The 27,480-nt window shown below is 55.8% G+C and overlaps 1 protein-coding gene across 1 annotated transcript; it reads right to left on the bottom strand.

Annotated features, from left to right (window-relative positions):
• Positions 1 to 1,474: 1,474 nt before the first annotated feature.
• On the bottom strand, positions 1,475 to 10,694 carry LOC147600315 (maestro heat-like repeat-containing protein family member 7). The gene is made up of 12 exons (XM_086751218.1): positions 10,235 to 10,694; positions 6,258 to 6,325; positions 6,003 to 6,134; positions 5,607 to 5,834; positions 5,183 to 5,370; positions 4,956 to 5,093; positions 4,380 to 4,494; positions 3,920 to 4,057; positions 3,185 to 3,340; positions 2,739 to 2,843; positions 2,311 to 2,413; positions 1,475 to 1,659 (listed from the first exon to the last, which is right to left on the bottom strand). The coding sequence occupies exons 1-12, from the start codon at positions 10,692 to 10,694 to the stop codon at positions 1,475 to 1,477; spliced, it is 2,016 nt and encodes a 671-aa protein (XP_086607344.1).
• Between the last annotated feature and the right edge of the window lie 16,786 nt (positions 10,695 to 27,480).

Consider the following 27,480-nt stretch of genomic DNA (forward strand, 5'->3'; position numbering starts at 1 on the left):
TCCTCTATGGGCTCCCCGGGCTGCAGGGGCTCAGCCGGCCTCACCATGGGCTGCACCACGGGCTGCAGGGGAATCCTGGCCAGGAGCTGCATTGCTGCTCCCCCTCCTTCTGCACTGCCCTTGGCGCCTGCAGCCCTTCCTCTCACCAGAAATCCTTCACAATCGGCTCAGGCAGACGCCTCTCAGCTTCTCTTCACATCTCCTCTCTTCACTTCTCCTGGCCGGGCCGGGCCAAGTCGGGCCCAGGCGGCCGCCGGCAGAAGGCCAGAGGGTGAGGCCTGCCAGGCCCACCAGCCTCGCGCCTCCCCCTCTGCCCCCGCTTCTGCTTCTTCACTTTCTTTTTTTATTTTCCCCTTGTTAACTACGTTATCACTGAGGCGTTAGCACTGTCGCCAATTGCCTCGGCCTTGCCCAGCGGCAGGTCCACCCTAGACCCGGCTGGGCCCACCGCACAAAGGGGAAACTTCCAGCAGCTCCTCGCAGCAGCTGCCGCTGTAGCCCCCCCGCTACACAAAGCCAGCACACTTGGGCATAAGGTAAAGCCTCTCGCCCCCAGAAGCTGTGCAGCTTTGGGACAGGGCCCAGAGAGGAGCGGCGCGTCTTTCGGCTGAAAGAGCCAAAGGCAGGAGAGGACAAGCTCCCATGCAAGCAGACTGTAGAGAAATGCCATCCATCTTTCTGGCTCAACCAGAAGACGAGGATTCGAGTGACAAGAGCAGGGTTACAGCTGCCATGGTGAAGGGTTTCCAGCAACATCCCCTCCCCTTCAACCCATGGCATCACGATAAAAAGCTGGGAAGGTGACAGCAGTGGATGAAAGGGTGGGATTTCCCTCTTGTCTGTTAAGTCCATCTCCAGTCTGTCTTGAGACACGACTCCCTCTGTGCAGCGACAACGCGTGTATTTACAAACAGAGGTATGTATGCAAATACATACACAAGGATGCGTCTGTACAGATCTCAGCGCCTTACATCCAGCAATCTGCACCAAACCATCTAAGGCCCTGTAATTCGCTATTTGCTTCTTTTCTGGCACTGCCTGCTGCCTGCAGCAGCCTCGCAGCTTCAAGACAGGCAGCTCCAGTGCCTGTGCGCCAGGGACAGAAATGGCCTGGTGCTGTGGGCTGTACCCCATCCACTCCTTGCCACGGGAGCCGTGAGCGCTGCAGAGCGCGTGCCCGGGAGGCAAAAGCTTTTCCTCTCCTTTCCTCTTGCTCTCACAGGCCGGCGGAGCTGCTCGTGCCTGCAGCCAGGCCACGGGCTGTGGGTATGTCCGGTGCTGCCGCCAGCTGCGGGACAGCGGGCATGACTGGTCACTCTCTCCTGAGTATCCCAGTATCTTCAGGGCAGGGCTTTTCCACTCCTTTATTTCCACAACGTAAAGACATGGAGAAGGCAGCTCCTTCTCCACAATCCCGCTCTCAGAGGCCATCCCCCTCCAGGCTCAGGTGGTCCAGCACAGGGAGCTCCTGGGATCAGCTCCACACGCAGCTGCAGCCGCACAGGCAGCCAGCGCCCCAGAAAGAAGGCCGCCTCCTCCACAGCCTGTGCAGCAGCCCAAATCTGGAGGCAGACCTCTCTGCAGCCCGCAGCACCAGCAGCGTTTGAGCTGCCAGGTTGGAGACTGAGAGGCTGGGGTCACTTGTCATGCCTTCAAGGGCTGGAACAGAGAGGAACAGAGGCCAGGTCAGAGCCTGCATCCGCGGGGACCCCAAGAAGCCCTCCTGCCAGGGCCAGCCCACCGCTCTTCCCATGGCCAGGAGGGAGCAGGGGCCAACGGGATCGGCCAGAAGGTGCTGGCCACAAATACCCCACGTGTCCCTGACATCTCTGCTCTGCCAACGCCGCCCCTCGTCTGTGCAGGGAGCAGAGCCCTCCTGATCGGGGCAGGGATTGCAGCCCCCTGCCCAGGTTCTTTCCTCCCCCCGACAGTCCCCGCTGACACCCCGCTGCGCTCACTCACCCTGGTACATGATCTGGAGCTTTACCTGCTCCTTACCACTCCTGTACTGCGTGCCGTGACCTAGGAACACACAGCCCATGAGCAGTCCCGCCAGCCCCAGCAGCACAGCTTCCCCACATCAGCCCAGCTACACGCTTTCCTCCCCTCGGCGGGGCTGAGCCCGGGGCCGTCCCCGAGCGTGACGGCCAAGGGCAGGGGTGGGAGAGGGCGGCAGGGAGCCCCACGGCTGCCCCGGCCCCGCGTGGGGCACCTGGGGCTCCACAGCCCATTCCTGCTGCCGCTGCAGCAGCCGGGGCTGGGGCCAAGCTGCAGTGGGGCAGGGAGGGACCCCGGGGAGTTGTGGCTCACCAATGAACCTGATGGCCGCCTCTCGCATGGACTCCTGCGGGCTCTGCAGGTACTGCAGCACCTGCAGCAGGTACTCGTCTGCCCTGCTGCCATACTCTGCCAGCTGGAGAGAGCGCAAGGGAAAGGAGGGAAAGGTTGGCACAGGATGTCCCCCTTGGCCAGGCGGCCCCTGCACGCAGGACCGGCCTCCCCTGCCGGGACACCCACGGGAAAGCCCAGCCAGCAGCCGGCTGGTGCCGGGCTTGGGGAGGAAGAGGAGCCTGGAGAAGAGCCCGCGGGGCCGCACGCCTGAGGAAGGCAGCGTGCGTGGGGTGCAGGCTGGCAGCAGTGGGCAGGGGCACAGCTGCCAGCACCACACGCTGGGCAGTGGGGACAGCGGGCTTGTCCAGCCTGGCGCTGGGGCTCTGGGGCTCTGGGGCCATTCTTACCAGGCACTGGCCAGCCTCCCATGATGTCTGCTGCCTTTTCAGCAGCTTCCTGAGCTTCCTCTTCTTCAGGAGCTTCGTAGCTCGAAGCAGGATTACCTGAGAGGCCTGCAGAGCAGCAGAGACTGGGAGATGGCACCGCTGCCCAGGGCACAGGACCTGCCTCCCCTGCACCTGGCCAAGGCTCAGGGCCTCTCCTGGCCACTGCTGGGAAGATGCAGCAGCTGACAAAGGTGTCTGCCGGCGCGTTCGGTGTCCGGGCCCAGGAGTGGGACAACCCCCAACCCGGGCACCTGGTGCTGCCGGGGCAGCGGGACAGAGCTCCCCCAGAGCTGCTGCTCTGGAGCCAGGGCCAGGAGGAGGCTGGAGCGCTGCAGCCCGCGAGGCACCGGGACAGGAGGCAGCCGAGCCACCTCCCGCGGGGACCCCAGCAGGTCAGAAATCCTCACCTCTGCCACGCTCTGGTTCTCGTCATGCAAGTGGCAGAGCAGCGGGATCAGGCTCTGCTGCACCTCCGCCTTCAGTGGTTTTCTTCCCTGTTTCTCTACAAACTCCATCACATTTCCAAAGACTTTGATGGACAGCAGTCGCACGTACGAGGATTCCTAGGGGAAAGGAAGAGGGCAAGACTTGAGCAGCAGCTGCTCCTGGCCCACCACACGGCAAGGGTCTGAAAAGCCACAGGCCACAAAGTTTCTGGGCAGCAGCCAGCGCACGTGGTGGGGGGCACAAAGCCTTACGTTGTCGAAGAGTGGCCGGAGCCGCTCAGCCAGTGGCAGAGCGATGCTGCTGGGAATTGGCATGTCCATGAACATAAGCACGTCGCTGAGTACAAACAGGGCCTTCTCAACCACCTCGGCATCTGCATCCTGCAGCAGGTCTACCAGCACTGGCAGTAGACACTGCATTTTTCGGACCTGTGTGGAACACAGTGCTGTGTTTGAAGCCCAAAAAGGCTGCACGGACAAAACCACTGCAGCAGTTTGAGCCCACGCTGCTGCCTCGGGACCCAGGTGCAAAGGCCTGCCCCGAAGGACTCGGGCAGGTGAACAGGGAGGCAGGAGCGTTGGGAGCAGCTACCACAGCTCCCAAGGCCCAGCCAAGCCCAAGCGACTCTGCTACCCAGCACCCCGTGCCCAGCCCCACGTCGCCAGCACAGCTTCAGCCAGCTGCCCCCTGCTCACCGTCACGGGGGTCTTGCAGAGCACGACGAGGCCTCTGAGCACCAGGCGACGCATCGCTGGGCACTCGCTGTGCAGGAATCTTGGGGTGAGCTGCAGGATGTCGTAATTCCATCTGCTTGTGTTAGGGCAGGGCAGGAGCTAAAACACACGGAGCAGTGAGAGGGGTGCCTGGCCGGCACCCAGCACCGCGCAGGGCTGGGTCCAGCCAGGAGCAGAGGGCACGGGCACCGTCCCAGGCAGCCCAGCCCAAAGGCAGCAGCGGCTGCAGAGCCCCTGGGGCACACGGCGCAGGTCGCTCGCCCACTCCGCTGTGCCTCCCAGCCCTCGGCAGCCTCTGATCGCTCGCCAGAGCTCCCCCTCTGCCCCAGCTCCATCGGCTGGGCTGCCCCGCAGCTGCTGCTGCCACAGGGCAGCGTGGTGGGAGGCAGCTCAGCGAGGCAGCGCTCCCCATCTGGCTCACCTCCACAAGGAATGTCATGGCGGGCATCTCCCAGCGTGGCTCCTTCCGGCTGAGCAGCTGCATGAGGTAGTTTGCTGTCCAGCAACAGAAGTAACTCGAGGCGCCGAGTATCTCTCTGGCAAGGGGATGAAGAAGGCACGGTTGGCCCTGAGCACGGCGTGCAAACCTCTCCCGGGACTGACTGTCCCCCTTCATCCAGCTGTTACCCCACAGGCTGGGCCGGGCAGGCCAAGGCCCCCGTGGCGCTCTGCTCCAGCCGCCGGCAGCGTTTGCTCCCGGAGGCCTGGGCTTTCCCCACCACCCCTCGCCAACCCCAACAGCAGCAGGCTCCTTCTGGGGAAAGAACGGGGAAAACCCCCTTCCTGCCCCAAAGTCTTCCCTTCCGAGGAGACCTCTGGCGCTCTGGGAGGTGGCTGCTCCTGTGCCCCCACCTCTCCCAGGCTTTTCCAGTCTGCTGGGCCATCCCTCGCTGACAAGTCCCTCTCACCCACGACCAAGGGGATTGTGTGGGGCGCCCCGTCTGCAGGGCAGAAATGGAGGGGGCAGGGGCAGGATTGGGAAGAAGGGGGCTCTCACCTGGCCAGCAGACCCACTGCGCAGTGCTGGGTCTCAGCGTTGAGGAGCGTGTCCCAGCCATGCTTCCGTGCGACTTCCAACACCTCGTTCTCATAGCCAACGCGGCAGAGCAGCGCTTTGACAGTCAGCACTGCAAACCTGCGTGCACAGCAAAGGCCAGGTCACACCGGGAGCCCTGGCCGCAGCTCCAGGGCCGTGGGGGGAACAGGAGGACTGGGGTGGGGCACCTTTTAGGGTGTGTGGGAAGGCCATCTTCCTCCCGGCATTCCCTCCAGAAGGTTTCAACCTCCTCTGGCATCTGCTCTGTGATGAAGAAAATTTGGAAGAGCAGAACCAGGAAGAGGTGGGGGAAATGCGTTGTCAATCCCCTTTGGCACCTGGGCAGTTGGAGGATCTCCCGCAGCGCCCTGGTTGCCTGCAGAAAACAAAGCACCCAGAGAGAGCACTCAGTGCCGAAATATCCCTGTGGCGGGGCCCCAGCGTGGGAGGGGGAGGCTCGGGCGCTGGCCTGGGCCGTGGGAGACGCAGGGGGAGCATGTGGCCTCGTGCCCCCTCAGCCTGCCCCTAAGCCAGGTTTCCGGCCCACGCTGTGACAGAGCGATGCAGGGGAGCGTGGAGAGCCGCCCGGAGAGGCACAGTCCAGAAACTCACGGCCAGGGCAAAGACACCCGTGCTGTCCCCGTCGGAGGTGGACGTGCTGTGCATTGGCCAGTCCTCCAGCACGCAGAGCAGCTCCAGCAGCACCTTCTCCGCAGTCCTGCCCGAGGAGACCATCGCCCTCCACATGGTCGCAGCAGCTCTGCAGGCCCAGAGCTCTGTGTTAGCGGGGTCTCGGCCACAGCGCCCTGGCCTGGGCAACCACCGGCTGCCAGCCTGCCCCTGCGGGCACGAAGGCGGCCGAGCACCGGTGCCTTGAGGGGCAGGGAGGATGTGCTTCCCTTCCTGCCGCACTGTGCCAGCCTAAAAGGCTGTTGGGTGCCCAGGGGACCCGGCGTCAGGGGGCACACAAGCCCTGGGGAGCTCGAGCCCCGGCCAAAGGCCACTTACATGCTCCAAACAGGAGGTGTCACTTTCCAGAGGCACGGCCGCACAAGCCTCTGCATTGCAGGACTCAGAGTCTGCCCTGCCCTTGACGGCCGTGAGAGTGGTGCCTTCCTGCTCAGTGAGGCTGAGGGATTCCTAAAACATTTGCAGGAGAAGGAAGGGCGGGGAAGGGAGGGATGTCACCCCAAGTGCCCTGACGGCAGTGCTTGGCTGAGCAGCCAGAGCAGCCCCAGCCCAGGCGGGGATGGCTGTGGGTACCGCTGCTGTCCAGTAGAAGAGGGTACGGGTGTCCTCCTGCTCCTCCTCCTCTTCCGACAAGTCCCAGCCTGGATGTGGCAAAGACAGAGCACAGGCAGAGCTGAGGGGCTGCGGGAGAGGCTGGAGAACAGAGGCGAGCCCCGCGCTGCCCAGGCAGGGCCAGTCCCGGGGCAGGGGCTGGTGGGGACGCTGACCCCCGTCTCTCTGCCCACGTGTTGGGGCTGGGGGTGCCCAGTGGATGGAGCATGGCCGGAGCCAGCTGTGGGGAACAGCCCCATACCCTCTTCCCGTGGGAATGGCCACGGGGGATGGGATGGGGCCAAGGCGGCAGCAGCCACGAGCCCTGTGTCCCAGCTCAGACACTCACCTGCGTGCAGCGACTGGACCTCCTCCACCTCATCAGGCTGCCGTGCTGGGGCAGCCCCAGCACCTTCCTCCTCCTCCTCCTTCCCAAGCCAGGCCAGCCTGGGCTCGCTGGGCGGTCTCTCCGCCATCCCGCTGAGGCCTGGCCGCGAGGGATCCTGTCCCAGGGACGAGAGACGCCTCGGAAAAGCACCACGGACGTGGGTCGGCAGGGAACAAGGTGGCTGCACAGGAGCTCCTTGCACCCCAATTCTGTCCCGTCCTGTCCCGTCGCGCCCTCCGGGCACTGTGGGGTGCTCCCTCTGACGCCAACAGCTGTATCGCCAAGGGCCCTGTGACACACTGCCACGTGCCATCCAATCGGCAGCGCGCATATCACGGCGGGTCACAAAGGGCCCTGTGACACACTGCAGCGTGCCCCGCCCTGGGGACCCCCGAGTCCGCCTCGCAGCACAAACCCTTTTTTGCGCTCACTACAAAATCGGTATTCTCACGGTAGCAATGATGTTTCCCTACGTATTGTAAATAACATTGCTCCAGTGAGGGCACCGCGTTTGAATGGGCTTCGTTCGTGTTGCTTTTGAACGTCTTGGATTAATGCTCTGGGACACAGCAACGCGCAGTCAGGTTCTGGGTGCGCTGTCCTTGGGCCCTTGGTTCAACGGCCGCCGTCACTGGCAAAGAGTCCTCCCGCAGACACGAAGCTCCACGTGCGAGAGGGGCGTAGCTGGCCGTGCTCGCTGCATCCTCGCGTTCCGCCTGCGTCCCTCGGCCCCACCTTCTCAGTTCTGCCGAGGGTTTTGCTGAAAGTCGGCCAGGAAATGTTCCCTGTCCCAGCTCTAGCTCAGTTGTTCTTGCTAACAGACCAGGAGGTGTTTCTCAGTCCTTGGTCTTTCTCAGTCCTTGGTCACACGTCACCTTCACCTGGAAGGGACAGATTAAGGGGGTTTTTTTGTGTGAAAATAAACAAGAGTCGCCGAGGCAACAGCTTCAGTGCCGGCACCATCCGCAGTGGCACCAACCAGCACAGAGCACAGGGGGGTTTCCTGAAGCGAGGAACCTCAGGTGACAGGGAAGGCAGAGGCAGGCCTTTCTCAGAGGTGCACAGCAAAAGCACAGGAAGCTGCAGGCACAACCTGCACAAGGGAGATTCTGCTTGGTGTCGTAGTTCAGCCCCACGCGGGACCGAGCTACGCAGCCTCTCACTCAGTCTCCCCACCCTCCGAGGGAATGGGGGAGAGGAAATAGAACAAAAAAGCTCGAGGTTTCAGATAAGGATGGGGAGAGATCCTTCAAGTTACCGTTACGGGCAAAGCAGACGCAACTTGGGGAAAACTATTTCAATTTATTCATTACAAAACCAAAGCAGGAGAATAAGAGAGAAAAAAAACAGATTCCCTCACCCCTCCCCTCTTCCTGATGAAGAAGAGATTTAGAAGAATAAAGGGCTAACCGGAATAACAAAATTATTAAATAACAAAACAAGTAGCTTTATAATAGAGCAGTAATTTCTGTATAGCCTAGCAGGAACCCTGCTCATGTGAAAATATAAACCACTAACCTTGCGAGAAAGAACAGCAGAGTGACAAATTTAACATAACGAGATACTTTCAGAATGCCCCAGCAGGTGCTGAGATGAGTCAGATGGGAACATCCTGAGGGAATACAGACACAGGAGCTGAACCCAAGAGAAGGGGGCTTCAGGAGTTTAGAAGCAGAGCAATGAGCTAAGACAAGACTGATAGGATGGAGTAACCAAGGACAGTAGGAACCAACAAAGACAAGTCAACGAGAAGCCGCCTTGGCAGCAAGAAGAAAGTAAAATAAAAGTCTGAGTTCACGCAGAGGACACAGTGATGAAGAGGAGGATGAAGTAAAGGACCACCAGAGGGACTGCGACTCCTGAGAGCAGACACGAGATGTCAGCAAAGCCCAGGGAATAACCTGTCTCATGTGGGCGGAAACTTAGGATAATGATTTCTCGAAAAACTAATGAGTATGTAACCAAGTCCTCGGGAATTCTATAAATATATATGACTATGATGCATAAATATCGTTCGTTTTGCTTAACACGTTGCACACATTTGGAGGAGCGATCCCCTGTGTGCCCAGTGCTGTAATAAAGAATGCCTGCTTAATGGATACCTGGATTATTAAGTTTCTTTTATAATAGATTTCTTGGCTTCACCGGTCTTAAGATCATTCCAAATTAGCTCAACCCCGCCCCAAGCAGCACAGGGGGAATAGGACATGGGGGCTATGCTCAGTTCATCACACGCTGGTTTCCGCCACTCCTCGCTCCTCGGGGGAAGAACTCCTCACATTCCTCCTGTGTCCCAGCCTGGGGTCCTCCCCGGGCTGCGGGGGGATCTCTGCCCCTCCGTGGGCTCCCCGGGCTGCGGGGGGATCTCTGCTCCTCCGTGGGCTCCCCGGGCTGCAGGGGGATCTCTGCTCCTCCGTGGGCTCCCTGGGCTGCAGGGGGATCTCTGCTCCTCCGTGGGCTCCCCAGGATGCGGGGGGATCTCTGCTCCTCCGTGGGCTCCCCAGGCTGCGGGGGGATCTCTGCTCCTCCGTGGGCTCCCCGGGCTGCGGGGGGATCTCTGCTCCTCCGTGGGCTCCCCAGGATGCGGGGGGATCTCTGCTCCTCCGTGGGCTCCCCGGGCTGCAGGGGCACAGCCGGCCTCACCATGGGCTGCACCACGGGCTGCAGGTGAATCCTGGCCAGGAGCTGCATTGCTGCTCCCCCTCCTTCTGCACTGCCCTTGGCGACTGCAGCCCTTCCTCTCACAAGAAATCCTTCACAATCGGCTCAGGCAGACGCCTCTCAGCTTCTCTTCACATCTCCTCTCTTCACTTCTCCTGGCCGGGCCGGGCCAAGTCGGGCCCAGGCGGCCGCCGGCAGGAGGCCAGAGGGTGAGGCCTGCCAGGCCCACCAGCCTCGCGCCTCCCCCTCTGCCCCCGCTTCTGCTTCTTCACTTTCTTTTTTTATTTTCCCCTTGTTAAATACGTTATCACAGAGGCGTTAGCACTGTCGCCAATTGCCTCGGCCTTGCCCAGCGGCAGGTCCACCCTAGACCCGGCCGGGTCCACCGCACAAAGGGGAAACTTCCAGCAGCTCCTCGCAGCAGCTGCCGCTGTAGCCCCCCCGCTACACAAAGCCAGCACACTTGGGCATAAGGTAAAGCCTCTCGCCCCCAGAAGCTGTGCAGCTTTGGGACAGGGCCCAGAGAGGAGCGGCGCGTCTTTCGGCTGAAAGAGCCAAAGGCAGGAGAGGACAAGCTCCCATGCAAGCAGACTGTAGAGAAATGCCATCCATCTTTCTGGCTCAACCAGAAGACGAGGATTCGAGTGACAAGAGCAGGGTTACAGCTGCCATGGTGAAGGGTTTCCAGCAACATCCCCTCTCCCTTCAACCCATGGCATCACGATAAAAAGCTGGAAAGGTGACAGCAGTGGATGAAAGGGTGGGATTTCCCTCTTGTCTGTTAAGTCCATCTCCAGTCTGTCTTGAGACACGACTCCCTCTGTGCAGCGACAACGCGTGTATTTACAAACAGAGGAATGTATGCAAATACATACACAAGGATGCGTCTGTACAGACCTCAGCGCCTTACATCCAGCAATCTGCAGCAAACCATCTAAAGCCCTGTAATTCGCTATTTGCTTCTTTTCTGGCACTGCCTGCTGCCTGCAGCAGCCTCGCAGCTTCAAGACAGGCAGCTCCAGTGCCTGTGCGCCAGGGACAGAAATGGCCTGGTGCTGTGGGCTGTACCCCATCCACTCCTTGCCACGGGAGCCGTGAGCGCTGCAGAGCACGTGCCCGGGAGGCAAAAGCTTTTCCTCTCCTTTCCTCTTGCTCTCGCAGGCCGGCGGAGCTGCTCGTGCCTGCAGCCAGGCCACGGGCTGTGGGTATGTCCGGTGCTGCCGCCAGCTGCGGGACAGCGGGCACGACTGGTCACTCTCTCCTGAGGCTCCCGGTTCCTTCAGGGCCTGGCTTTTCCACTCCTTTATTTCCACAACGTAAAGACATGGAGAAGGCAGCTCCTTCTCCACAATCCCACGCTCAGAGGCCATCCCCCTCCAGGCTCAGGTGGTCCAGCACAGGGAGCTCCTGGGATCAGCTCCGCATGCAGCTGCAGCAGCACAGGCAGCCAGCGCCCCGGAAAGAAGGCCGCCTCCCCCACAGCCTGTGCAGCAGCCCAAATCTGGAGGCAGACCTTCTCTCTGCAGCCCGCAGCACCAGCAGCGTTTGAGCTGCCAGGTTGGAGACCGAGGGGCTGGGGTCACTTGTCATGCCTTCAAGGGCTGGAACAGAGAGGAACAGAGGCCAGGTCAGAGCCTGCATCCGCGGGGACCCCAGGAAGCCCTCCTGCCAGGGCCAGCCCACTGCTCTTCCCATGGCCAGGAGGGAGCAGGGGCCAACGGGATCGGCCAGAAGGTGCTGGCCACAAATACGCCACGTGTCCCTGAAATCTCTGCTCTGCCCACGCTGCCCCTCGTCTGCGCAGGGAGCAGAGCCCTCCCGATCGGGGCAGGGATTGCAGCCCCCTGCCCCGGTTCTTTCCTCCCCCCGACAGTCCCCGCTGACACCCCACTGCGCTCACTCACCCTGGCACAGGATCCGGAGGTTTTCCTCCCGCTGAGCCCTCAGGCACCGCCCAGCACGACCTAGGAACACACAGCCCATGAGCAGTCCTGCCAGCCCCAGCAGCACAGCTTCCCCACATCAGCCCAGCTACACGCTTTCCTCCCCTCGGCGGGGCTGAGCCCGGGGCCGTCCCCGAGCGTGACGGCCAAGGGCAGGGGTGGGAGAGGGCGGCAGGGAGCCCCACGGCTGCCCCGGCCCCGCGTGGGGCACCTGGGGCTCCACAGCCCATTCCTGCTGCCGCTGCAGCAGCCGGGGCTGGGGCCAAGCTGCAGTGGGGCAGGGAGGGACCCCGGGGAGTTGTGGCTCACCAATGAACCTGATGGCCGCCGCTTGCATGGACTCCTGCGGGCTCTGCAGGTACTGCAGCACCTGCACCAGGTACTCGTCTGCCCTGCTGCCGTACTCTGCCAGCTGGAGAGAGCGCAAGGGAAAGGAGGGAAAGGTTGGCACAGGATGTCCCACTTGGCCAGGCGGCCCCTGCACGCAGGACCGGCCTCCCCTGCCGGGACACCCACGGCAAAGCCCAGCCAGCAGCCGGCTGGTGCCGGGCTTGGGGAGGAAGAGGAGCCTGGAGAAGAGCCCGCGGGGCCGCACGCCTGAGGAAGGCAGCGTGCGTGGGGTGCAGGCTGGCAGCAGTGGGCAGGGGCACAGCTGCCAGCACCACACGCTGGGCAGTGCAGACAGGGGGCTTGTCCAGCCTGGCGCTGGGGCTCTGGGGCTCTGGGGCCATTCTTACCAGGCATTGGCCAGCCTCCCATGATGTCTGCTGCCTTTTCAGCAGCTTCCTGAGCTTCCTCTTCTTCAGGAGCTTCGTAGCTCGAAGCAGGATTACCTGAGAGGCCTGCAGAGCAGCAGAGACTGGGAGATGGCACCGCTGCCCAGGGCACAGGACCTGCGTCCCCTGCACCTGGCCAAGGCTCAGGGCCTCTCCTGGCCGCTGCTGGGAAGATGCAGCAGCTGACAAAGGTGTCTGCCGGCGCGTTCGGTGCCCGGGCCCAGGAGTGGGACAACCCCCAACCCGGGCACCTGGTGCTGCCGGAGCAGCGGGACAGAGCTCCCCCAGAGCTGCTGCTCTGGAGCCAGGGCCAGGAGGAGGCTGGAGCGCTGCAGCCCGCGAGGCACCGGGACAGGAGGCAGCCGAGCCACCTCCCGCGGGGACCCCAGCAGGTCAGAAATCCTCACCTCTGCCACGCTCTGGTTCTCGTCATGCAAGTGGCAGAGCAGCGGGATCAGGCTCTGCTGCACCTCCGCCTTCAGTGGTTTTCTTCCCTGTTTCTCTACAAACTCCATCACATCTCCAAAGACTTTGATGGACAGCAGTCGCATGTACGAGGATTCCTAGGGGAAAGGAAGAGGGCAAGACTTGAGCAGCAGCTGCTCCTGGCCCACCACACAGCAAGGGTCTGAAAAGCCACAGGCCACAAAGTTTCTGGGCAGCAGCCAGCGCACGTGGTGGGGGGCACAAAGCCTTACGTTGTCGAAGAGTGGCCGGAGCCGCTCAGCCAGTGGCAGAGCGATGCTGCTGGGAATTGGCACGTCCATGAACATAAGCACGTCGCTGAGTACAAACAGGGCCTTCTCAACCACCTCGGCATCTGCATCCTGCAGCAGGTCTACCAGCACTGGCAGTAGACACTGCATTTTTCGGACCTGTGTGGAACACAGCGCTGTGTTGTGAAGCGCAAAAAGGCTGCACGGACAAAACCACTGCAGCAGTTTGAGCCCACGCTGCTGCCTCGGGACCCAGGTGCAAAGGCCTGCCCCGAAGGACTTGGGCAGGTGAACGGGGAGGCAGGAGCGTTGGGAGCAGCTACCACAGCTCCCAAGGCCCAGCCAAGTCCAAGCGACTCTGCTACCCAGCACCCCGTGCCCAGCCCCACGTCGCCAGCACAGCTTCAGCCAGCTGCCCCCTGCTCACCATCACGGGGGTCTTGCAGAGCACGACGAGGCCTCTGAGCACCAGGCGACGCATCGCTGGGCACTCGCTGTGCAGGAATCTTGGGGCGAGCTGCAGGATGTCGTAATTCCATCTGCTTGTGTTAGGGCAGGGCAGGAGCTAAAACACACGGAGCAGTGAGAGGGGTGCCTGGCCGGCACCCAGCACCGCGCAGGGCTGGGTCCAGCCAGGAGCAGAGGGCACGGGCGCCGTCCCAGGCAGCCCAGCCCAAAGGCAGCAGCGGCTGCAGAGCCCCTGGGGCACATGGCGCAGGTCGCTCGCCCACTGCGCTGTGCCTCCCAGCCCTCGGCAGCCTCTGATCGCTCGCCAGAGCTCCCCCTCTGCCCCAGCTCCATCGGCTGGGCTGCCCCGCAGCTGCTGCTGCCACAGGGCAGCGTGGTGGGAGGCAGCTCAGCGAGGCAGCGCTCCCCATCTGGCTCACCTCCACAAGGAATGTCATGGCGGTTATCTGCCAGCGTGGCTCCTTCCGGCTGAGCAGCTGCATGAGGTAGTTTGCTGTCCAGCAACAGAAGTAACTCGAGGCGCCGAGTATCTCTCTGGCAAGGGGATGATGAAGGCACGGTTGGCCCTGAGCACGGCGTGCAAACCTCTCCCGGGACTGACTGTCCCCCCTCATCCAGCTGTTACCCCACAGGCTGGGCCGGGCAGGCCAAGGCCCCCGTGGCGCTCTGCTCCAGCCGCCGGCAGCGTTTGCTCCCGGAGGCCTGGGCTTTCCCCACCACCCCTCGCCAACCCCAACAGCAGCAGGCTCCTTCTGGGGAAAGAACGGGGAAAACCCCCTTCCTGCCCCAAAGTCTTCCCTTCTGAGGAGACCTCTGGCGCTCTGGGAGGTGGCTGCTCCTGTGCCCCCACCTCTCCCAGGCTTTTCCAGTCTGCTGGGCCATCCCTCGCTGACAAGTCCCTCTCACCCACGACCAAGGGGATTGTGTGGGGCGCCCCGTCTGCAGGGCAGAAACGGGCGGGAGGGTGGGGAGAAGGGGGCTCTCACCTGGCCAGCAGACCTACTGCGCAGTGCTGGGTCTCAGTGTTGAGGAGCGTGACCCAGACATGCTTCTGGTCGAGTTCGAACACCACGTTCTCATAGCCAACGCGGCAGAGCAGCGCTTTGACAGTCAGCACTGCAAACCTGTGTGCACAGCAAAGGCCAGGTCACACCGGGAGCCCTGGCCCCAGCTCCAGGGCCGTGGGGGGAACAGGAGGACTGGGGTGGGGCACCTTTTAGGGTGTGTGGGAAGGCCATCTTCCTCCCGGCATTCCCTCCAGAAGGTTTCAACCTCCTCTGGCATCTGCTCTGTGATGAAGAAAATTTGGAAGAGCAGAACCAGGAAGAGGTGGGGGAAATGTGTCGTCAATCCCCTTTGGCACCTGGGCAGTTGGAGGATCTCCCGCAGCGCCCTGGTTGCCTGCAGAAAACAAAGCACCCAGAGAGAGCACTCAGTGCCGAAATATCCCTGTGGCGGAGCCCCAGCGTGGGAGGGGGAGGCTCGGGCGCTGGCCTGGGCCGTGGGAGACGCAGGGGGAGCATGTGGCCTCGTGCCCCCTCAGCCTGCCCCTAAGCCAGGTTTCCGGCCCACGCTGAGACAGAGCGATGCAGGGGAGCGTGGAGAGCCGCCCGGAGAGGCACAGTCCAGAAACTCACGGCCAGGGCAAAGACACCCGTGCTGTCCCCATCGGAGGTGGACGTGCTGTGCATTGGCCAGTCCTCCAGCACACAGAGCAGCTCCAGCAGCACCTTCTCCGCAGTCCTGCCCGAGGAGACCATCGCCCTCCACATGGTCGCAGCAGCTCTGCAGGCCCAGAGCTCTGTGTTAGCGGGGTCTCGGCCACAGCGCCCTGGCCTGGGCAACCACCGGCTGCCAGCCTACCCTGCGGGCAGGAAGGCGGCCGAGCACCGGTGCCTTGAGGGGCAGGGAGGCAGCGTGGCAGAGGGCTGTGGGCTGGGATGTCAGGGCTGGGAAACGGAGGGTTGGCAGTGCCCCGAAAATCTCTGCCTGTCTGGCAGCCCCCGTGGGACAGGCTCGACAGAGGCTGGTGAGCCCTGAGCCCTCAAGGCAGGTGTGCCCGTACCTGTTACACGATGGGGCACAGCGCAAGAGGGTCACCACCACATCCCGGGGGTGCGCGTGGGTCAGCTCCTGAAGGGTGTTGTCCCACTGGTCCTCGGCAGACACATCCGTGCTGGACGTGAGCCGCCGGTAGATGCGCCTCACAGTCCCGGGCACCTGGAGGAGACACGGCTGAGAGATAGAGTGCTGCCAGAGCCAGCCATTTCCCCAGCTGCCCCCGGGATGTGCTTCCCTTCCCGCCGCACTGTGCCGGCCTAAAAGGCTGTTGGGTACCCAGGGGACCCGGCGTCAGGGGGCACACAAGCCCTGGGGAGCTCGAGCCCCGGCCAAAGGCCACTTATGCTCCAAGCAGGAGGTGTCACTTTCCAGAGGCACATCCAGCACGGCCGCACAAGCCTCTGCATTGCAGGACTCAGAGTCTGCCCTGCCCTTGACGGCCGTGACAGTGGTGCCTTCCTGCTCAGTGAGGCTGAGGGATTCCTAAAACATTTGCAGGAGAAGGAAGGGCGGGGAAGAGAGGGATGTCACCCCAAGTGCCCTGACGGCAGTGCTTGGCTGAGCAGCCAGAGCAGCCCCAGCCCAGGCGGGGATGGCTGTGGGTACCTGTGCTGTCCAGTAGGAGAGGGTACGGGTGTCCTCCTGCTCCTCCTCCTCTTCTGACAAGTCCCAGCCTGGATGTGGCAAAGACAGAGCACAGGCAGAGCTGAGGGGCTGCGGGAGAGGCTGGAGAACAGAGGCGAGCCCCGCGCTGCCCGGGCAGGGCCAGTCCCGGGGCAGGGGCTGGTGGGGACGCTGACCCCCGTCTCTCTGCCCACGTGTTGGGGCTGGGGGTGCCCAGTGGATGGAGCATGGCCGGAGCCAGCCGTGGGGAACAGCCCCATACCCTCTTCCCGTGGGAATGGCCACGGGGGATGGGATGGGGCCAAGGTGGCAGCAGCCACGAGCCCTGTGTCCCAGCTCAGCCACTCACCTGCGTGCAGCGACTGGACCTCCTCCATCTCATCAGGCTGCCGTGCTGGGGCAGCCCCAGCACCTTCCTCCTCCTCTTCCTCCTCCAGAATCCAGGCCAGCCTGGGCACGCTGGGCGGTCTCTCCGCCATCCCGCTGAGGCCTGGCCGCGAGGGATCCTGTCCCAGGGACGAGAGACGCCTCGGAAAAGCACCACGGACGTGGGTCGGCAGGGAACAAGGTGGCTGCACAGGAGCTTCTTGCACCCCAATTCCGTCCCGTCCTGTCCCGCTGCGCCCTCCGGGCACTGTGGGGTGCTCCCTCTGACGCCAACAGCTGTATCGCCAAGGGCCCTGTGACACACTGCCACGTGCCATCCAATCGGCAGCGCCCATATCACGGCGGGTCACAAAGGGCCCTGTGACGCACTGCAGCGTGCCCCGCCCTGGGGACCCCCGAGTCCACCTCGCAGCACAAACCCTTTTTTTGCGCTCACTACAAAATTGTTATTCTCACGGTAGCAATGATGTTTCCCTACGTATTGTAAATAACATTGCTCCAGTGAGGGCACCGCGTTTGAATGGGCTTCGTTCGTGTCACTTTTGAACGTCTTGGATTAATGCTCTGGGACACAGCAACGCGCAGTCAGGTTCTGGGTGCGCTGTCCTTGGGCCCTTGGTTCAACGGCCGCCGTCACTGGCAAAGAGTCCTCCCGCAGACACGAAGCTCCACGTGCGAGAGGGGCGTAGCTGGCCGTGCTCGCTGCATCCTCGCGTTCCGCCTGCGTCCCTCGGCCCCACCTTCTCAGTTCTGCCGAGGGTTTTGCTGTAGTCAACCCTGTGACTGTCACATTGAAGGGACAGACTAAGGGCATTTATTTTTTGGAAAATATCTGTGGGGTAATTGCGCTGGCTTTGTGTAGCGGGGGGGCTACAGCGGCAGCTGCTGCGAGGAGCTGCTGGAAGTTTCCCCTTTGTGCGGTGGACCCGGCCGGGTCTAGGGTGGAACCGCCGCTGAGCGAGGCCGAGCCAATTGGCGACAGTGCTAACGCCTCTGTGATAACGTATTTAACAAGGGGAAAACAAAAAAAGAAAGTGAAGAAGCAGAAGCGGGGGCAGAGGGGGAGGCGCGAGCCTGGTGGGCCTGGCAGGCCTCACCCTCTGGCCTCCTGCCGGCGGCCGCCTGGGCCCAACTCGGCCAGGAGAAGTGAAGAGAGGAGATGTGAAGAGAAGCTGAGAGGCGTCTGCCTGAGCCGATTGTGAAGGATTTCTGGTGAGAGGAAGGGCTGCAGGCGCCAAGAGCAGTGAACAAGGAGGAGGAAGAGAAAAGTGGCTGTGGGCCGGGATTCCCCTGCAGCCCGTGGTGCAGCCCATGGTGAGGCCGGCTGTGCCCCTGCAGCCCGGGGAGCCCACGGAGGAGCAGAGATCCCCCTGCAGCCCGGGGAGCCCACGGAGGAGCAGAGATCCCCCTGCAGCCCGGGGAGCCCACGGAGGAGCAGAGATCCCCCCGCAGCCCGGGGAGCCCACGGAGGAGCAGAGATCCCCCTGCAGCCCAGGGAGCCCACGGAGGAGCAGAGATCCCCCCGCAGCCCAGGGAGCCCACGGAGGAGCAGAGATCCCCCTGCAGCCCGGGGAGGACCCCATGCTGGGGAAGGGAAGGAGTGTGAAAAGTTTTTTCCCCGAGGAGTAAGGAGCGGTGGAAAGCAGTGTCTGATAAACTGACCATAACCCCCATTCCCTATTCCTCTCCTATGCTACTCAGGGGAGCGAAGACTGTAGAGATAATTGAACATAAAGTTAAGCCTAGGAAGAGGGAGGGGTGGAACAAAGTTGTCTTGTCCTCTTTCTCATTGTCCTTCTTAAGTTTTCTTAATAATAAACAAATAGTTTTCCCCAAGTGGAGTCTGTTTTGCCCATAACTGTAATTTTAAGGATCTCTCCCTGTCCTTATCTCAAACCTTGAACCTTTTTGTTGTATTATCTCTCTGTATTCCCTTGGAGGGTGGGGGGAGTGAGAGAGGGACTGTGTAGCTTGGTCCCGAGCAGGGGCTAAACTTTGGCAGCTTTTTTAAGCTGACTTCAAGGAATCACCATAATCTGATCTTAAGTCTCAGATAACATTTGTGTGTGTGTTTGTGTATGTGTGCTTGTGCTTATGCACAACTAAATCTATAAAGCATTGACAGGGAAGGATTATTACACTCTCTGCTGGAATATTGTGCTTCTATATCACGGATATATGTTTCCCAGAAATCATATTTTGTGCTCAAGTCATCATTTATGTTCCTGACTGATGCTTGCAAAAGAGCAGTTTTAAACTCGTGTACTTACTGTAATTTGGTTGCATTTTGGTTTTGGTGGGTTTTTTTTTTTTTTTGCTTCATTTAATTAAGACTTTTGATGATGGCAGAATTAATGGTCCTGAAACCATGTGTGAGAGTGCCTGAAAAGACTGCATGAAATGCCTGTTGTGAGGTACTGCTAACCAAGCCTCTAAGCAAAGCACTATTATTGTACAATTCATGACAATAATTTTTGTTTCTGTAGTTACATCAGGTTCTAAATCTGATCCAGGACATATTCAAATCTATCAAGCAGAAGAAGATTTAAAGAATGCTTAGTGGAAAAATGCAAGGAAGTTGCCACAATATTTCACTATATTTTTACTTACAGGTGCACCCTAAGTTACCATCTTTCACATCTCTGATGGGCTGTTTACAGCAACGATTTAACATTGAAAAACAGCAAACAACCACACTGTAGTCTGTTACAGTTATCCTTGCTAATTAGAACTGCATGAGACAAACACATGCATTTTGGGGCTACTTCCTGTCTTCAGAAATATTTTTGCCAGGACTTCAAGTTTAGTTTAACAGACAAGACTTCATGTCAGACTCTTCCAGCTGAGCCTGTTGTACATCTGCAGCCACACTAGTGAAGGGTTGATAAAGATTTTCTGCCACTTCCACTCAGGAAGAAGGAGAGGAACTGTCGCACTTGGTCATTGTAGGAGGCCTGCAGCTCCCACAGCAGAGTCATCTATTTAAGCAGCAAGAAACAGAATTACGGGTACCCCTGCCAGATGATCTGTCCCAGGAGTTAGAAACAGGCAAAGCAATTCAATTGCCTGCAGAAAATATAGGAATGTAGAAATACCTAGGAAGTTTACATGGGATCAGGAGAAGATCCTTAGCACAAAATATGGTATAATGGAAAACAGGAGTTAAATAACATTCTGTTGCCACGTGAGGTTTTTTTTTTCAGTTAGACTGTGGAAGTTAACTGAGATAGGATAACTTAGGCTTTTCTTGTCTGTGAAGTGTTAATTTATTGAAAGATGTTTTCCCCACTATTCTGCAGTGGTGTACAGAGAAACATTATGCTCTTCTTTTCTTTTTGAGCATGGCCAGCTTCTTGTTTTGAATAAAGAGAAATATTTTCAGGTATTAAGAAACTGATGACACGCATGCGGAAATTCTGTTGTGTAAAGCCGGTGTTTAGAGACAAAGTACTCCAGACATATGACACACAAAAAGTAGGGGAAAGCTGAAGTTATATGACCCTTTATGGGTCAGGAATGTAGCTTAGTTTCCTTGACCATTTAATATAAGACGTAGTTGTTTGGGAAAGGAAGATACTTTGCTTCTACATCAGTCTCTGAGCAAATTATCGTTAGAGAGAGGAGAGTCCTTCCAGCCTGGGGGACCGCACAACTGTTCATCTCACAGTTAGCTACCTGGGCTCTCAGGCTGAGAAATGGGTTTGTAAAAGGAGGTAGTTGCTTTTGGGAAAATGATTCTTACCAGTGTTTCAGCCTGAGCTCTTTTAATATCTCTTCTCGTATAGAAGGATGATTTTGTGTCTGGTTTTTTGACTAGCTCGTGTTGCCTATTTAAAACAAAAAGGAATTGATTCTGTTACACTGTATTCTATTATGGAGGAAAGATTAGCAACATAACAGCTGAACTTAGGGGCAAACAACGTAACAGTGAATTATGACCTAGAATTGCGTTATGATTTTTTGTTAAAGTTGATGAATACCAAAACATCTAGTTTATCTGAAACAAAGTATGTGCCAACGTACCAGAACGTTCATGAGAGCGTCTGTAACAGCATCTCTCTGCTTGGTATATTTTCCTTGATGACTGGCAAATGAAGATCAAGAAGAGCTGAGATCAAAGAGAAAAGGTACTTTTATGATATAACACCTCCCTTCATTAAACCCTTCCAGATGTAATGCTTCTAATTATATTTGCGTGTTGTGACTACAGAGCAAGGTTCATAAATGCCGTAAGCCAGGGAAAGTTCCTGAAGTGAAGTTCTTTTGATTTACACCAGCGAAAGCTGGACCAGAGGTGCAGTCTGCAGAACTAATTGATTACTTTCATCTCAGCCTCTTAACTATTGCACATTTTATTGTTCTAACGCTTCTTATAGTAACTACAGAATTAAATCAGAGTTTTAACATTATGATCCATACATAGCACGAAATCTTGCGTCTATAAATCGGGAAACTAAACGGAGAGTTTAACAGGAAGGCTTATATACTCACATACTAAATCAGGACTCTAAAGGTTAGGATTTTAAAATAGTTTTATACGCAGCATACAAACATCAGAGCCATATACCTGATTCTGAAAGTTAAGGTGCATAAATCAAAATTCTGACAGCAGATATTAATGAATCGTGGAAAATAGATTATACTTAGAAAGTGTTTTTTAATGTGGCAATTTTGAGTTTTATTGCACAGCTAATGCTAACTTTTGAGAGGCTTGCTTTAAGCAGTTCTTTCTCTTTCACATTTTTAGTATAACAAAAATATCTACGGTGGTCATCATTCAATCAAAGAAAATAAGAGTAAAAAAAATAAAGCACCAGACATGGGTCAGAAGTTTAATACACCGAGATTTTCCACTGACGTAAACTCATGGATGTACACCAACTGAAGATCAAGAACCTAGGAGATTAATACAGCTGAAACTGTGTCTAGTCGCTTTTGCTATTTTTTCCTTTTAGCTAGGTAATTTTAAAGCCTTAGAGATGTCCCGTCAGAAAATGCGTTGACTGAGGCTCAGTCAGTGGTCCGTGCTGTGCTTAGTGCTATCGTCACTCGTGCCACTCACAAGCCTTTCCCACAGAATGAGTCAGGGAGTAAAATGACGATCATTTCTCCGTCCACTGAGAATTTACTTCGGTGCAATCTTTTTTGGTGGAATAATGACCTGCACCTAAGTTAGAAGACAGTTTAATATTTATTTCAGAGTTAGCATCCCTTAGGACAACATATTGTTCCTTCTGTCACAGATTTATACCAACACACCAGACAGAACAGAGCCCAGTAACGATCAGCTCTGCAGCCGTGTCACTGGGGTAAGCTGCTGCTTCATCGTCCACTCCAAGGACACTTCCCTTCCACGCGTGGTCCTAACATCTTTACTCTGGCCTTCATACATGATCCTTCAACTCTTTCTCCGTGTCCCCATCTCAATCCAGTCAGAACTCTCACATTACATAACTCTACAGTCCCTCTGCTTCCTTCTATCTTTTTAAAAAATTGTTATTCACACTTATTTGTCGCATACCATTTTTAAACCCAGTTTGGGCTCGAAACAGGAATTCAATGAGCTTGTGTGGGAAAGATCCTGCTTATTGCCGTTTTTTGTAGGTTATTGTCCTCACCCATGATGTAGTGAGCTTCACAAAAAGGTTTTGCATTCACTATATCCTGTGAGCGTGAGGTTATAGAAAGTGCAACAAAGCTTGTTGTCAAGAAAATTCAGTGCCTGTGAGAACTTTGTTCACATTAACCGTATTCAAAACAAACCTGAGCTTGTTTTTGAAAAACGTGAGTTTATTTCCGAACTAATTATCCTCCACGCCCGTCAACACGTTTTAGTTCTCATGAGCGTCCCTTCTTGCCAGATAAGTTCTTTCTCCCTTTCTGCATCTCTTGCTCTGTATGTTCTTCTTGAACGTGAAGCAGTTAAAATCCTGCAATATTTACACAGCAATTTCCGTAGAAATCTAAATAGTGATCAAGTATAAACTGAAGAGGCTGCGGACAGTTATTTGTAACCCCCAAAATCGTTGATGACGGTGTGATCTAGACACCTGCATAGTTTTGAAAATCCAGTCCTTGGTCCACAGTGGAAAGCAGATGACACGTTGTACTTTTTACAGCTGGATGATACAAACTGCGCGTCCATGAAGAAGTGTCGTAGAGGTATTTCAGCTTTCTTTTGCCAGCTGACAAATAGAAATAATGCACAGGTGTTTCAGGAGGAAGAGGGAGAGAGAGAGCGAGAGAAGTCACTCCTCAAGGAATATACGGAGCCAGTCTGAGCCTCTGGAGCATGGATCAGAAAGGCGGGCATATGCGTAACTGGGGATTTTTCCCAGACTCGTTTAAAAAGACACGATGAGCTCAATACTGGCTGCAGGAAGCGGAACCCTTCTGTGTATAACATTGGATCTTGCAGCGTGAGCGGTGAATTCACAGAGCACGGGGAATATGAACAGCTTACACAAGAGATTTGGATCAAACGCAATTTCACATTTTCCCTAAACCTTCACGATAGGAGTGTATTGCTAAAGAGCAGGGAAAGACTGCAGCACCACATGACTTGTTTTCATTTCTGTTATTCTTCTGTCTTTGCACTACATGAAATCAAATTGGAAAACAAAAGAAAACTAGTAAAGAGAAAGTTAAATTAATTTTTAGAAAACAATTCACCTGTGTTCACTACTAGAGACAAACAAGTAGTGTACGTCTAGATATTCTCATATATATAAGATCCAGAGAAAAACAGTAAAATACATTAAATAAATATGTTCAACATTGACAATCAGGAATTTTGGTGTCTTTTTAAAGAAGAAACAGTGGAAGATGTCTTTATATTTTTTGCCTCCTGGAAGACAAATAGAAAGCACTTACTAAGTCATCTAGTCCTTCATCTTACATGCAGGGAATCATTCTTTTAAAATTACTCTTTCATATTCAGTGCGGCACTACAACTCCTTTTGAGAGTGAGCACAAAGGACATGGGAGACAGGGAGAGAGGCCATCCTTTCTCCACAGGGATCACGTGAGACTGCTAAACTAGCTGACATTTCCTAGGACACCGTGAGTGCTTCCCTACGACACAGAAAATATTTCTCCCTTGCTAAGGGGAAAAGTAGAACACGCTCATGAAGGCGTGGGTGAAAATGTTAAATCCATATTCATTATTTTTCATGGTATCTGCAGCAGTTTTTCCAAAGGGAATGCCAAAGTCAGGCACTTCTAGCACTTCTGCCAGGAGATAATCCCAAAGGCGAGGGGATCTCTGGTTTCATAAACAAAACCTCTGCCGGTCGTTTCAAGTCTCATTGCTAGAAATGACAAGCCGTGCTCAGTGCCATCCTTTGGGCTAATTCCAGGCGACCGCTTTCGCCTGCAGCCAGACCACAGAGCTCAGGGGTGACGCCGGCAGCGTTTCCCCCGTCACAGCCGGCCGCAGAAATACACTCGGCCAGCGGGCTCCGCGCCTGGCACGACCTGTCGCCTGGAGACTCATGATCTCCATAGCTCTGTTTAATACAAGACGTTTTTGTCTGCTCCGAAGATATCCATTTTTGCTGATGGGGAATAATATTAAGCGAAGCGAGGGTAAACTGATTTCACACAGAAACTCCTGTTTGGGTTAGGGTTAGTGAACATTAGTGTTAAGGTTAGTTTGGTGTTAGGATTTATGGTTAGGCTTAGGATTAGGGTTAGGGTTAGGTTTAGCAGTTAGGATTAGATTTAGGATTTATGAATAGGATTAAGTTTAGAGTTACAGCTAGGTAACCACCTACAGTTAGGGTATAAACATAGCATTAGGGTTAGGGTTAGGGTTAGGCTTTAGGGGTAGTGTTAGTGTTAGGGTAAGGGTTAGGGTGAGTTTTAGCGACCATTAGGGTTAGGGTTTATGGTTATGTTTAAGATTTAAAATTTGGGTTAGAGGTAGGGTTAAGTTTTGATTTTTGTATTTGATTTATGCTCATGTTTTATGCATAGGTCATCAGAAAAAAAAAGTCCTAAAAACAGTGAATGTCAAACCATTGCTCTCACTCGAAAGGTGCCAGCAGCAAAAGCTCTTGCTCATCCTCATTGTCACTTGCCAGCGCATCTACAGCCCCACAAACACTGGGGGTCCGCCCTTAGGTTTAGCGTTAGGTTTAGGATTAGATTTAGATATAGGGTATAGTTTTAGGGTTAATTTTAATGTTAGTGTTAGGGTTAAAGTTAGGCTTAGGTTTAGGGTTTGGGTTAGTTTTAGGGTTAGTGAGCATTAGAATTAGGGTTAGAGTTAGGGGGCAGGATTAGATTAAGATACAGGGTAGAGTTCTAGGGTTAATTTTAATGTTAGGATTAGGAGTGGGGGTTGATATTAGTGTTAGCGTTAGTGTTAGGTTTAGGGTTAGATTTCGTGTTAGAGTTAGATGACATTAGGATTAAAGTTATGGTTAGGGGTTAGGGTTAGGGTTAGGCTCAGTGAGCATTAGGGTTAGGGTTACTATTTATGCTTAGACTTATTATTAGAGTTAGATTTGGGTGTTAGGGTTTAGTGTTAGATTTAATTGTTAAGGTTAGGGTTAATGTTATAGCTAGGATTAGTGTTAGGATTTAAATTTAGGGCTAGGGTTAGTGTTAAGGTTAGTGTCAGTTTTAGTGTAAGGGTTAGGGTTAGTTTTAGTGAAAATTAGGGTTCGGGTTAGGGGGTTAAGATTTCGGTTTGTGTGAGGGTTAAGTTTAGGTTTTTATATTTGGTTTAGGGTCATGGTTAATGTATAGGCGATCAGAAAAAAAGGCCTCAAAACAGTGAGTGTCAGACCATTGCTCCCACTTGAAAATTGCCAGCAGGGAAACGTCTTCCTCATCCTCATCATCACTTGCCAGCGCATCTACAGGCCCACAAACACTGCTGCTTCCTTAGATTTAGGGTTAGTGGCAGGATTAGAATTAGATTTATATATAGGGTATAGTTTCAGGGTTAATTTTAATGTTAGGGGTAGGGTTAGGGGTTAGAGTTAGGATTAGGTTAGGGTTAGGGTTAGCGAACATTAGCGTTAGGGTTAGGGTTAGGGTTAGGGTTAGGGTTAGAACCATCCGTTCTCCGTTTTCAGGGAAGGATCCGAGCTGCTACAGTAATAGCATAGCTGCTCTCAAGGAAGATGGAGTGCAACGGCTGTGTCAGAACTTTGCTCAGGATAAGGAGCTCAGAGAAAGGTGGAGATCCCCAAAGCAAAGGAGGAGCAAGGTTTGTTACTTAGCATAAAAGGTCAACCCCTAACCACAAGACCTCCAAGACAGAATTATCCCCACCCAAGGATCGACATCGATTGTGAAGACGGGTGGGACACTGCCTGGGTCTGGGACCATAGGGATGCCTTGGACCTGTGGTAGTAGCTATAATCCTCTTTCCTATCTTTCTTATCTTTCCTCTCCCTTCCCTTTTACCAATCTCATGCTGCTTTACGGGCAAAATAATAAAGTTTGTACTCTTTTGTTGAAGCTTACCCCTTTGGTGTGTTCCCCTTAATTTTGCAGTAAAAGAACCATCACAAGTCCTGAGTGGACCATTACAGAGGGTCACCACCACATCCAGGGGGTGCGCGTGGGTCAGCTCCTGAAGGGTGTTGTCCCACTGCTCCTCGGCAGACACATCCGTGCTGGACGTGAGCCGCCGGTAGATGCGCCTCACAGTCCCGGGCACCTGGAGGAGACACGGCTGAGAGATGGAGTGCTGCCAGAGCCAGCCATTTCCCCAGCTGCCCCCGGGATGTGCTTCCCTTCCCGCCGCACTGTGCCGGCCTAAAAGGCTGTTGGGTGCCCAGGGGACCCGGCGTCAGGGGGCACACAAGCCCTGGGGAGCTCGAGCCCCGGCCAAAGGCCACTTACATGCTCCAAACAGGAGGTGTCACTTTCCAGAGGCACATCCAGCACGGCCGCACAAGCCTCTGCATTGCAGGACTCAGAGTCTGCCCTGCCCTCGACGGCCGTGACAGTGGTGCCTTCCTGCTCAGTGAGGCTGAGGGATTCCTAAAACATTTGCAGGAGAAGGAAGGGTGGGGAAGAGAGGCTAGGACACAGGAGCTTACCAGGAGATGCAGATGTAAATACTTGGAATGCCCCAAGTGAGCTGCTACCACCTGGTGAGGGGGTTCTGGACAAGAGCAGCTGACCCACAGCACAGCAACTGCCAAAACACACTGAGAAGTGTCCCCTTATCCCAATGATCAGGAGAACGAGGAGGAAGAACAGAGCCAAGGGGATGCCCCAGTGCCCCTGGAAGAGTTGCTTGGTGGCCTCACAGTGCAATGGTGAGCCCCTACCTGAGGGCAGGCAAGTCTCCACATGCATGCAGGGATGCCACAAGCCACAGACGCTCGGGATCCTGAAGTCCAGCTCCTCAACCCCATCTCAGTGGGGAGCAGAAGGACACCCTGGAATCCAGACAGAATGTAGCCACCTCCTCCGTGTTTTGCCCTTTCATAAATTGACTTGCTCTGTGCCCTCTGCTGTGCTTAATTGATCCACTGCTATCTCCAGCAAACAAATTGTTCTCCTGTCTCATTCATAATACGCTTCAAATAAAGTCTCCTTCTGCCTGAGTGAACGCCCTTCAGGGGTACTTTAAATTGTCACAGTGTATAAGGCTTTCCTTGAAATCTGCATTTTTTACAGGCCTTGGTCTCCACAATGGCCCCTGGAGCCACACTTAATGTATTTCAAGGGATGTAAGAGCCTTAAACAACTTGGCTTGGAAGGCAAAGCTTGCTTTAAAACAAGTTCTTTCCATCCTCCCTTTTCTCCCCCCAAAACCAGCTGAGTTTTGCTTTTTCATCCTGAAAACAAAGAAGACAACGGGTATCATCTACCTGGCCTTGTGCGAGGCATTTGACACTGTCCCGCACGACATCCTTCTCTCTAAACTGGAGAGACATGGGTTTGATGGACGGACCACTCGGTGGATAAGGAGTTGGCTGGATGGCCGCACTCAGAGAGTGGTGGTCAACGGCTCCATGTCCAAGTGGAGACTGGTAACTCAGAGACCACCTCAGAAGAGCCCAGCCCAACGTGTCTATTATGTTCCACAAATTAGCTCAAACAACTCTACCCACCAACACCACAGGAAGGCAACAAGATCTGAGCAAAAGAAAGGACCTTCCAAAGACACTGTGCACTGTGCTGGCGTCACCAGCAGCAGGGATGACAGGT

The sequence above is a fragment of the Chlamydotis macqueenii genome, chromosome 6 (assembly GCF_036417535.1).
Source record: "Chlamydotis macqueenii isolate bChlMac1 chromosome 6, bChlMac1.mat, whole genome shotgun sequence".
In the NCBI taxonomy this organism is placed as follows: Eukaryota; Metazoa; Chordata; class Aves; order Otidiformes; family Otididae; genus Chlamydotis; species Chlamydotis macqueenii.